Raw genomic sequence first — 12719 nt, forward strand, 5'->3', positions numbered from 1 at the left:
AGATAATTAATATTAGAAAGTGATCATTTTTCTATTTCATATTAAATATGATATTCTGAAAAAGCAACATTGCCTGAATGTTCTACATTTTATCTTTTTGAAAACAGGTTTTATAAGAGATTTCTCATGAAAAGCTGAGTGTTTTGACACTGAAATAAGTCAGCTAACTCAAAGCTAAGCTTAATTTTTTGACATTGTTGGCATGAGGTCTCATTACCACTTTTTTCCTTTAAAGCTACAGGCAAATGTTTTAACAGATTTTAATCCATAGTACAGGCATAATTGATCTTAAATTTAAGGGAAAAAATCTGATTTTAATTAGAATTTAATTTGCATTCTAGTATTTATGTTGTAAAATTAATATTTACATTATATGATTCCACTCTGTACCATTTATTTCTTTTTGAAAAATTTTCCAGTAAGAGCAGAATAAATTTTCAGTAAATATTTTATTTCTTGGGGGATATTTTTAAATGGAAAATATATTAAGTTTTGGTAAAATCTGTTGCTAATTTGGCAATGGACAGAATATAAAAATTGGAGAGACTGAGTCATTATGATGAGTTGGGTCTGACTTTTGTTATGACAATGGAAATTTCCCACAAATATTATATTCTTCTTTGATAATAAATATAGTCGAAGTGAATTGCAGTCAAGTATTTGAAGACCCATCTATAAATTTAGGAGGTTACTATTGATTTTTCATTATGAGAGATGCTTCCACTCATAAGCTACTGAAAGTCAATAAGAAGGTTTGGTTGTTTGTTTTAAATTTAAGTGTTCTTTATCAGGAAAATGTCAGGTATGCAATGAAAATAGATACATGAGGTGTCAGGTATCTATTCCAAACTTGGATATCACTTCAATTAGCATCATCTATCTTTTTTTTTTTTTAAGAGTTTAAGTTTAAAATAGTCAATGGATATTCCCATGTATGAAGCAATTTTCCGCAAAGGCTGCTGCTGATGATCTTTTTAAAATGTATGTTCTGGGAGACATTGATTAAAGATAAATTATTTACCAGAGAATGAAGAACCCAAGCCCGATTATTTGGCTTTCTGCCAAAGATGCTAAAGGAAATGATGAATGATGAATGACAAATACATTACCAAGGAATTCCCCCTCTAAGAGACTGACAAAGATCTGATTTTTAGGATTATATTACCACCATGAAAGATACTTGTTACTGAGCTTCTAATGGAAATTCAGTCTATACTGAAGCAACACTCAGTTATTTTTCTTTCTATCTTTTTCCGAGTTATTTTATCTTCCAAAAATGAGTTATTCCTGTTAAAATAATTCACTTAAATAACTATGAAAGTTCAAATGTGTGCAAGTATTTTATTGGGACATATCTTATAATTACTTTAAATTCAAAAAGAAAATATATGCTTTATTAAAATTTGATCTGTAAGCTGCTTTGTTTGTAATTTAACTATTATTTAAAAATTGTATAATACATATATTTCTATTTACTGTATTCCTGTGTTGCTTTGGCTTGGTGAGACTAGGTCTCCATCTTAGGAGTTTCATTGAATGAAAAAGTATCAGAATGTAACATGACCTTGATATAGCATCAGAATTTAATAAGATGACATTTAATAGGAATTAGGGGTAAGTTCCAGGTTTTACACTTAAATACAAAGAATCAATTTTGCAGACACAAAATACTTCAAACAAAATCTGAAATCATTGGTTTGACAAAACTTCAGGTTTGTAGTTGACAATAAATACAATGCAATGCAACAGTGCAATAGTGATATCTAAATATCTAATGTAATCATAGGTAATATTAGTAAGTATGTGATCTGAAATGAGTGGTGTGATATCCTGTTTTACTTTGTACTGGTGAGTTCCGGGTCCCACCCTTTGAAAAGAATAAAGACTATTCATCTCTCTTTTATAAGACAATAACTAAGAAAAACAAACAAACACCTCCTTTACTTTAGCTAAGAAAGAAGTTATTAGGTACAACTTGACAAGTTCAGCTAAGCATCCAAATCTTCCAGGAGGTTGTTACTACATAAAATCAAGCCTTTTAAATTCAACTATGAGCAAGGAGATTTTACTTTTCTTTCTAGGTATTAAAGCTTCCAAACTCTGTTTGTTTCACAGGAGTCTGAACTTATAGAACTAAGAGAAACCATTGAAATGCTGAAGGCTCAGAATTCTGCTGCCCAGGCGGCTATTCAGGGAGCGCTGAATGGTCCAGACCATCCTCCCAAAGGTATATTTAGAAATCGTTTCATTTCCACCCAATATAATAGGCATCTATTTTATTTACTAATTAGAGTAAAACTGCATTTACTCAGTGTCATTGCCTTTTATAATGAATAAGTTGGTATTAACGTGGTCAGAATCCTAGAATTTTAGGATAGTGACTTTCATTATCAAATAATTTTTAAATTGGTCGTATGAAATTTGGTTCTATAGTTGTGTATACACATCTTTCCACTTGATTCAATGGAGATGGAGATGGAGTGGTTGGTTAATACATGCATATCTGACTTCAGGCAAAACAAACCCATTAATGAGTATGATAATCTAGATCTGTATATAAAAATGAAATAGTCAAAATGATGATACAGCAAGCAATGGGCATTGGGAACAACTTTTCCTGGATGGAGCCTACAAAAAGGTACATTTCCTGTAGATAATTTTAAAACAATAAAAACAACAGGCGAAAGGTAGGTATATTTTATATTATTCCTATGCTTAAGCAATTCTAAACAATAAAAATACTTCTGCCACTGCCCCTACCCCTGAGTTCACCACTGAAGAAATGCTCATTATTAATATCGTGTCATTTTTTTCCTTTACATTGGTTCTATTTACTCATTTCCTGACACTTTTCAATGGCATTCAACATGCTCAACTCTTTCCCAGCTTCAAAAATCCTGACCTAAAACATGAATGCCTTATTATCTCTCTTTTCATTTCCAGAAGAATTCTGAGAAAAATTTTATGAACTCTTTCAATGTCTTCAGCCACCAACCATCTTTAGACCACTGGAGTGTAGCTCCTTTTCCCTCCACTCCACCAAAATTATGCTCTCGGGGATCGGTAGAAACTTATATGACACTAAATTCAGTAAAACATTTAAATTGTGATTGTATTAGACAGATGTGGAAACAGTATTTGATGCGGATATTCATTTCTTCCTATGTGAAATATTCGGTTTTTCTAATGTTCATGACATCACACATTTTTGGTTTTTCTTCTGCTCCTTTGAAATGTTTTTTAATATTTCTTTTATAAATTCACTCTTTTGTATCCATTTGTTAATTGTTGATATCCTAAGCTCTCTTCCACTATGATTCTGTATATTATGATTCTATGCATCCTATTTAAAAATATATAGAAAATCATCTCATACTCTAGCTGTAATTTTTATTAATGTGTTAATAGCTAATAACTGTCAAATCTAGGTCTGCAGGCCAGGCTCTGTATATAGAGCTACCGAGAACTCCATGTGGATATCTTTGAATGTCTGTTTTGCATCTTAAAACCAATGTCTCCAAACTTTAACTTGTCTTCTGTCTCAGACCTGCTGCTCCTTCAGTGCTTTTTGCCTCAGTGGATAGCACCACCATCCTTCCATTTAGCCAGAAATCTAAGTATTCTTCATAACTCCTCCTCTTCTCGTTGAATAAATTACCAAGATCTATTGATCCCACTCCTTAAGTATCTCTTGGATCTGTTCACTTTTCTCTGGTTTTACTCTCACCATCCATCACCTCTCTCCTGAACCATGACCACAAACCCCTCAATAGCCTTCCTCTTCTTAATCTTATCTGCTTTACACCAGTCTTCACAGTGAAGCCAGAACAGTCATTAAGAAACACATCTACAGGTATCCCATTGCCTTTAGAATGGAATATAGACTCCTCAACTTGCCATAATCTCTCTTCACCAGCTTCATTTATTCAACAAATATTTATTCATAACCAACTATGTGCCCAATGAAGCACATATAGACTTTACTTCTTGTTCTGTTGTTGCATTGTATATTCCATATTTCAGCTATCCTGAATTTTTTTTCAATTCTTCATAAGTTCTTTATGAATTGCATTCATTCCATTTAGAATATTCTACCTTGTTTGATCAGCATAAAAACTTTTTGAGACATTGCAGCAGGTAACCCAAATATGCTTTCTTGATTCCTACACTGAATGAAGTCCCCTGTGATATGTTTCTGGAAGTAGCAATACTTCCCTTCTTAAAATTACATTATACTTTGGGGCTTTTATTTAAGATATGTCTTTCCTGATTTACAATAGTAGAGTTTGTTTTTTCACTCTTTTGAAAGACATCAGGATGCCCATGATGATGTCTTGCACATAAAAGGGGTTTATTTGAATTTTTAAAAGAAGAATAAAGTAATTTTTAAATGAATTTCAATTTACATTTTAGGAAAACAGTTACATAAAGTGAGATATGCATAAATTGAAGGACAAAGTAGTTCTATAGGGGCTACTTCTCTCAAGAATTTAGCAACTTTCCATGTGGGGGAGTGATTTATGTGATGCATGGAAAATTACTGCATATTTAAAGCTTATCTTAGAGCTATAATAAAGCAGCTTATGTTCTAAATCTTCATGTCATAAATAGGTCCAGAAGGGATTTAAAAAGGCTTAATCCTTACTTTAACACAGCACAAGTCACTGAAGTGAAACTTGCTGAAAGGATTCCTTTTATCTTAAGCAACAGGTAGCTGAATATGACTACTGAAATTGAAAAATTGGAATGCCTTTGCTCAGAAATGTGGGAGGGGTGATGCTTAAGGTGAAAAATACCAGTTAATATTTACATCGACCAATAAATATTAAAAAATAATTTGCTAGGTTTTAAAAGTAACAAAAACCACTGGTTATAAAGGATTGAATGTATACAAGATAGTTAGATTGTATTTCTGTAATATTAAAACTCAGTATTAAATGTAATGAACATAGAGTGATTCTTATCACATTGACCATTGACATTACATGGAAAAAATAGTCAGTTAGACTAATTATGTGTCTTTCCATGGGTTATTAAGGTAATTGTATGGCATATACATTTATATTTGGAAATCACATTGAAATGTAGAGACCCTTAAAATATATATGTAATGTATATTTTTACATATGATTTTAGAAGATATATTTGGAATGAGGCAACAGTCTTATAGACAGGCCAGACTATCACAAAATCACACACCAGTTTGTGAATGTGTTTTCTATTTTCTCTAAATTAATGCCTCACATTCATTAATGAAGTCTGATAAATAATTACAGTCTATAATAAAATTTTTTTTGTTTAGAAACATATGTAAACACCTGCTATTAAGTACTAGGCATTATCAGATCTTAAAATACAAAGATTTAAAAAATTACCTTTGTTCATGGAGCTCACAATCCACTGCAAATATAGTATTTGTGATAAGAAATTTGAAAGTTGAAGGTACTAGAAAATTTTACCTTTTTTTTTCAAAATGTGTTATTGCTTTCTAAGTCACTACTTCTGTGTAAATATAGAATTGTTTTTCCTTAAGATATACCAAATACAGTGGGATAACACATGTATTAAAGTTCTGTCAGCACTAAATATTTTTTAGAAATAATGATAGGCAAATGTAGTTATAGTGAATGAAAAATCAGAATCGATTTATTTAACACTATGTATTGATTGATACCACATGCCATATGCTATATAAGGTTTGGAATATATAATGGTAAACAAAATAGATATGGTCTTTGTCTCCATAGAACTTTTAGTCTAGTGGGAGAGCAGAGGGTAAATGAATGTATGTGATCATTGGTGAAGCTGAACATGTATACCAAAACAGTTATAAGTTCTAAGATGGAAAATAACGGGTACCATAGGGAAGGAGGGTACCAAGGAACCTACTGGAGGTTACACAGTCACGGAAGATTACTCTAAGGTAGTAATATTCAAGTGAATATCCAAGGAATAATTGTCAATCACATTATAAGTCGTGAGGGAGGAGCATTTCAAAAGAGCTTTGAGGCAGAAAATAAATTAGTTCCCTTATGGAACTAATGTGAGGAAAATACTAAGCAAATGTCTAAGAAGAAGAACACGATTGATGAGTTAAGGACTGACAAGATTACTGAGGGATTGTAGGCCATATTTAGAAGATGGATTTTTTGGGTGCAGCAGACCAACATGGCACAAGTATACATATGTAACAAACCTGCACGTTATGCACATGTACCCTACAACTTAAAGTATGATAATAATAAATAAATTAAAAAAAAAAAAGAAGATGGATTTTTATCTATTCTTATTACAGTGAGAAGTTATTGAAAGGTCTTAAGTGGGGGAGTGATGATGAAGTTTTCCTTTTAAAAAGATTTTTCTAGCTATTGTTTATAGAATGGTTTGAAGATGAGTAAGTTCAATAGCAATGCTTGCTGTAAAGGTTATGTTGATAGCTTGAACTGGGGCAGTGGTGACGCAGAGGATGGGAGGTAGAAAATGACAAGTGAACAAACACGTACCTGAAAATTTCACTTTAAAAATAGGCTTCTCCATTCATTCGGATTGCTGATATTCATTTGGTTAGCTATTCTTTACTGAACTTTATGATGCCCCATGTACTGAATTAAATACTTAGAAGTATTAAAAAAGAAATTGTTAGGGAACGGTAAAATGCATTTCCTTCATTTCACAATATTATTAATATTATGGCTTTGCTAATCTTTACTGGTGAATGCAGTCATAAGTGAAGGTAACTGATACCTCCAAGGACTACTTTTGACCTATAATAATTTACCTATCTTTTAAAAATTTTAGTATTAAAGAAGTCAGACACAGTTTATTAATTTGGGATATAATAAAAATTCTGAAGTACTGTAATACTTTGTGCTTTTCTATTTGTGAAAGTTAATTATTAGGAACGAGCTAGCAAATGGGAAATCTTTTTCAAAAAGCTAATGGCTGATCTCAGCAAAAATTTAAAGCCCGAAGAAATACCTACACATATTCTTCTATTGTCTATTTATATGAGTTCCATAATAGTTGATTAAAGGATACCAGATTCCTTTATTGTTGAATTGAAACCTCCTACATGAATACCTTGATTTAGGTTTAGGAGTTGGTAATGTTTTAGCATGCAAAACCAGTTAATGTTCTCATCACTACTTTTTAAAATAATTTTAAGGGACGAATTCTAGGGATTCTAAACAAAAAAACTCTATGTGTTTCTTCCTATAAAATTTTTCAGCATGATTGCCTTAGTAGAAAAATTAAGGGACTAATTGATATATATGTATATGATGATGAGGATATACATATACACACACATACATATATATGTAAATACATATATTACATGTCTATTAATACATACATATTTGTTATATGTTTTGAAAGCAACCAATTATAGTTTTGTTGCCACGGATCATTTTTACTATTCAGTAAATCAGTCAATTGAAAAGACTTGACTTTATGGTACTAGTTTTATTGAAACTTTGTCAGCTTTAGAATAAATTTTGACATCTTACAACTTCTACTGAGATATTTTTGCTTGCCTAATCTGCTTTGATGACAATAAGTATATTAATGGAAATTGACTAAAAGCAAGTGTGACTTTAAGCACAATTTTGTAAATTTTCTTAGTGTCTCAGTAATACCTATGCTAGTGCATTTTAGGCAGGAAAAAATTCAGTTTGTTTTATTTTTAATAACTAAAAATCTATAAGCTGCTTGTATAAAAGAAATAGATACCTTTAAACATGATTAAATATCAAATGCTATTCTCTTCAAAATATCTTAACTAAAGAAGCACTGCTTGCTTTTAGAAGTTAAGCAAGGCCATACCACATGCTGCATACATGGCAGTTAACACAATGGATATTAGAATCAGCCTAGGGCTGAGCCTGGCTCCACTATTTTTCAGCTATGTGACCATGTGAAAATTACATTTAGTAAATAAACTCATTTCAGTGGTTTGCTTTAATAATAAAATTAGATACTCCGGGGCATATCAAGCATATTATAAAACCTAGTTTTATTATTATTTGTTATTGATGTTACTTTTACTATTCTATAATAAGTCATGGGCAGGGAGTAGGGGTACACTGGAAGAATTGCACTGTTTTAAATATGTCCTCTGTTTAATTCACAAACTCAGTCTACCTAGGCTTTCTTTGGAGGATCTGCCTTTCATTGGCTGTTTGACTTTGGCCAAGTTACTTAACTTCTTTTCACTTCAGTTTCCTCATCTGTGAGATTATGTGCTTACATGACTTCAAGGTTTGTTTTGGCTCTAATATGGTATGATTCTATGAAATGGAAAGTTAATACATTTTGCTCTAGTAACTGTATTTGAAGCACAAATATTAAAAAGGCACAATTAATTCTCATTTTATTATGAGTTTCCATTTACTCCTTGAAGGTAATCATTCAGAACAAATCATTTTGGAAGAGCTGTTTGATCCAGGCATTCAGTAAAAATCACTAGCATAGCATTTAATTTTAGACAAAACTCAGAACTCATTAAACTGCCAGGGCTGCAGACTTATATGAGATTCCCATTAAATCTTAATGTAGATAACTCAGTTAATTAAAACAAATATGGTTGTACTAAACTTCTAAAACCAAAACTGCATTGAAATTATCTGTACAAATCCATGTTGACCTTTATTAGAGAACTTCCTCTCAAAAGACCTAAAAGACTTATTTGTTCAGATCGAGACTCTTCATGAGCCAATGTGATACTCTCTCTCTCTCTCTCTCTATTGCTAGATCTTCGCATCAGAAGACAGCATTCCTCTGAAAGTGTTTCTAGTATCAACAGTGCCACAAGCCATTCCAGTATTGGCAGTGGTAATGATGCTGATTCTAAGAAGAAGAAAAAGAAGAACTGGGTAAGCCACCGTCCTTCATCTAATTCAGAAGCTTATTAATCCATCATGTGTTAGGCCTTTTTCTTTGAGGCTTCAGTGATCTGCAGCAGTTTACAAAGTGCCCCATTCAAGCTACTGACACCTCAGATGCTGCACTCACCACCGAAATTGGTGTGGCATGTACTGAAAAGCATACATTTCAATGTTGGGACTAAACTTGGGTTTGAATCACCACTAGATCTAGACCTTTTGAGGGGCCTGAATTTTCTTATCTATAAAAGGATAGTTAATAGCAACTATATTTATTTGTGAATACCATTTATTCACAGATGTTATCTTGTTTTTCTATAGTATAACTATAGAAAGTCAATAGTATAGCTATAGAGTTATACTAAAGAAAAATAAGATAACATCTGTGAATAAATGGCTTAAAATAGGGGTTTATTGTGGGGGTAGAGATGAAGGAAAAGTGAAAAAATGATGATGATCATGATGATGATATGATGATGATGATGTTGATAGTGGTGTTGGAGGAAAAGGAGGAGAATGGGAGTCAATAAAGGGAAAGAAGAAACCATGAAACTCTCCTTCTGCCTTTGGAATCAACAGGGCTTACCATGTGAATAGTTTCACCCTAAAAGAAATCAACCACATTAGTGTCTTCTTGATGTTTTTAACCAAGAGAATATAGCAGAAATATAGAAATGCACTTTAACAGAACTGTACCTTAAGTTTGCTAGAGACATAATTTATTATATTGATCAATAGCTAAATAGCCGAAGGGAAGATACTGTTACTGCAAAAAACTTAAAAACAATGGAGTTAATGATTTCTTTTAATACCAAAAAAACACAAAGGTAGATTTTGAGTAAATACAACTCTTTATGAAATCCAGACATAATTATCAGAGGATTTTACTGGAGTGCTTTCTACAAATAATGAAAGAAATATCTTTTTGTCTTAAAAAATGTTTATACAGGTAATATTTTAAAATACTGATCAGCCTTCATTCCCTTGATTTGTAATTCCACACTCTTTCATGTTTCTGCAAGGTGAACTCTAGAGGAAGTGAGGTGAATATAAACCGTGGACAATTTGGCATGCATCTATAAAAAAACTCTACCTTGGCATGAATGCTATTCATTTTGGCAGTAGGCTTTTATACCTTTTAAAACAGATTACCTTGTATGTCTTTTCTTTGTGTCTTTTCATTTTAATCTCAAATTTTAAAGAGATGTAAAACCACTTTCTGAATAGAACTGTAGGGGATACCAATTCTGGTTTTGAGTAGTCTGGGATTGGAAAATTTGAATAGAAAATCACAATTAATGAAGTGTTAGGTGAATTTGGTTTCATTTTGCTTTTTAAGTTTGTACTGTCAGCAGGACATGACTTGATTGTAGTGCTAAAGTGGCCATTTAAAACAAATTGCCTTGAAGAGAGAAGCATTGGGAATGGAGATCCCTTCAAGGTACTTAGTTTTAAATGAGTGCTCTGACAGCCATGCCCTTGACCTTGCACTATTTAAAAGCCTTCCATGTTTGCGCTGCGCTGGATTAATACAAGAATAAAATGAACACACAAAACACGGTATCATTTTTTTTTAGAGATACTGTGCTGCAATTGTTAATACTCTGCTTGTACATACTGACCCCAGGCAGTGGCTAGGATGGCATCTGCAAACTAACGTCCCAAAGCAAAAGCTCTCCAAGTGCAAATAGACAAGAAGGGTAATTTCTGTCCTTCTTTCAGCTGAGAAGTTCTTTCAAACAAGCCTTTGGGAAGAAAAAGTCCACCAAGCCTCCTTCATCACATTCCGACATTGAAGAGCTTACTGATTCATCCCTTCCAGCATCCCCCAAGTTGCCCCATAACGCTGGTGACTGTAGTTCAGCATCCATGAAGCCCTCACAATCTGCTTCCGCGTAAGTTGCTCCTTCTGCAAAATGCAGAAATATTTTTAAAAAACAATTTTAGATGAAGGCCATATTTATGTTCTAACCATATCTGTACCAATTATTTTCTGATTTTCCTGAGAATGATGGACAGCATTAGTTTCTCTTTTCATATTTCTCCTTCATTGGTTTCTTTCATTTTCATTTTTCTTTTTCATTTTCGTATGTTACAATTTAAGTGTTTCTTGATCTCATTCTCCAGTTTTCTGAATCATGATTCTCACTTCTTTTCATGGGCATTTGTCCATGTATCTGTCTAACTGTATGTACATACAGGTCACCCCTTGTCTGGCCACCAAAGAAACGACAAAATGGCCCTGTGATCTACAAGCATAGATCTCGGTAAAGTGGAGTGTGATGCATGAAAACTGCAAAGATCCAGGTTCTAACCTAAGTAGTGTTTGCTTTTGCTTTTTCTAAAATCACTCACATGCATTTCAACAATAAATACCTTCTCTTTCTGTTTTTTCAACTAAAATTTGGTTTCCTAAAATCAACCTGCAATCCAGTTTTCTTTGATTCTATTAGTTAATCTAACCTAGCATTTTTATGATAGCCCACTTTTTGGTAGTACAGTAGCCCCCAGCTTATCCACCAGGGATACTTTCAGGCATCCCCAGTGGATGCCTGAAACCATAGATAGTACCAAGCCCTATGTATACTGTTTTTTTCCTATACATGCATACCTACATATGACAAAATTTAATTTAAAAATTAGGCACAATAAGTGATTAACAGTAATAATATAACAATTACAACAATATTTTGTGATAATAGTTATATTGATGTGGTCTCTATCTTCCTCAAAATAGTGTAATTTTTTTTTTTTTTTTTTTTTTTGAAACAAAGTCTCACTCTGTCACCCAAGCTGGAGTGCAATGTCAAGATCTCAGCGCACTGTAACCTCTGCCTCCCGGGTTCAAGCGATTCTCCTGTGTCAACCTCCTGAGTAGCTGGGATTACAGGTGTGCACCACCACACCTGGCTAATTTTTTGTATTTTTAGTAGAGACAGGGTTTCACCATGTTGGCCAGGCTGGTCTCGAACCCCTGACCTCAAGTGATTCACCTACCTCGGCCTCCCAAAGTGCTTGGATTATAGGTGCAAGCCACCACACCCAGCCCAAAATACTGTAATATTTTTGGACCATATTTGACTATAGGTAACTTAAACCACAGAAACTAAAATTGTGGATAAACTCTAATTGTGGGGGACTACTGTACAAGAATGAACACATTTCAAATATAGAAAAGTGTTCTGGTGAGATAATTATCTGTGTTGTTTACTATTTAAATCTAATATCCTTGTATGCTCATGACAACAACTAGCATAGAACTCATATAGAACAGGGCCACTGTGCTTTGCCTACATAATTTTATCATTTATGCAGAAAGGAAGAACATATCACTGTCATTTTGTGGCCAGTAAACTAGTTCTCAGATTTTAAATGGAAAATATGTTAGTTAATATAAGACAATTTTTTTGGCAAATTTCCTGCAAAGCTGTCCACAAAACAATAAAACAACACAACAAGGATACAATGTGTTTCCTTCAAACAGCCCTCAGCTAGCCTGCTAGTAGGCGTTGAAACCTGTGATTTAGCTGTGATCTCCTAAATCAGCTGAGCCAAATAGGAAGGTTATATAACTCATCTATTATTTAAATGGCCAAAAGTAATCTCTCTAATTTATTTTCTACAATATTTATATTGGATTTTTATGCTAACTTAAAGGCAGTATTGTTTCAGAACTTTTTTTGCACAATTTTACAAAAGAAATCAACATTTTAAGAATGTAATAACTGCTTTTATAAAAGTATAGTCACATGTTGCAAATAGAGGTTTAAGTCCCTTGAAAATGTTGAAATGAAATGTAGTAATCTATGACTTTTTTGCCTGTAAATATCACCAATA

General features: G+C 32.9%; 1 protein-coding gene across 2 annotated transcripts in view; it reads left to right on the forward strand.

Moving 5' to 3' along the window:
* NAV3 (neuron navigator 3) overlaps nucleotides 1–12719 on the forward strand; it is a 377767-nt gene that overhangs the window by 330180 nt on the left and 34868 nt on the right. The window contains exons 24-28 of one of the 2 annotated variants that reach the window (XM_025403242.1): nucleotides 2116–2227; nucleotides 8752–8873; nucleotides 9905–9925; nucleotides 10605–10777; nucleotides 11084–11149. In XM_025403242.1, the coding sequence (XP_025259027.1) occupies nucleotides 2116–2227; nucleotides 8752–8873; nucleotides 9905–9925; nucleotides 10605–10777; nucleotides 11084–11149 (494 nt within the window). The remainder of the gene's footprint in view (nucleotides 1–2115; nucleotides 2228–8751; nucleotides 8874–9904; nucleotides 9926–10604; nucleotides 10778–11083; nucleotides 11150–12719) is intronic. The other variant, XM_025403243.1, reaches the window with a different exon arrangement.

This window comes from Theropithecus gelada, chromosome 11, assembly GCF_003255815.1.
Source record: "Theropithecus gelada isolate Dixy chromosome 11, Tgel_1.0, whole genome shotgun sequence".
Taxonomy (NCBI): Eukaryota; Metazoa; Chordata; class Mammalia; order Primates; family Cercopithecidae; genus Theropithecus; species Theropithecus gelada.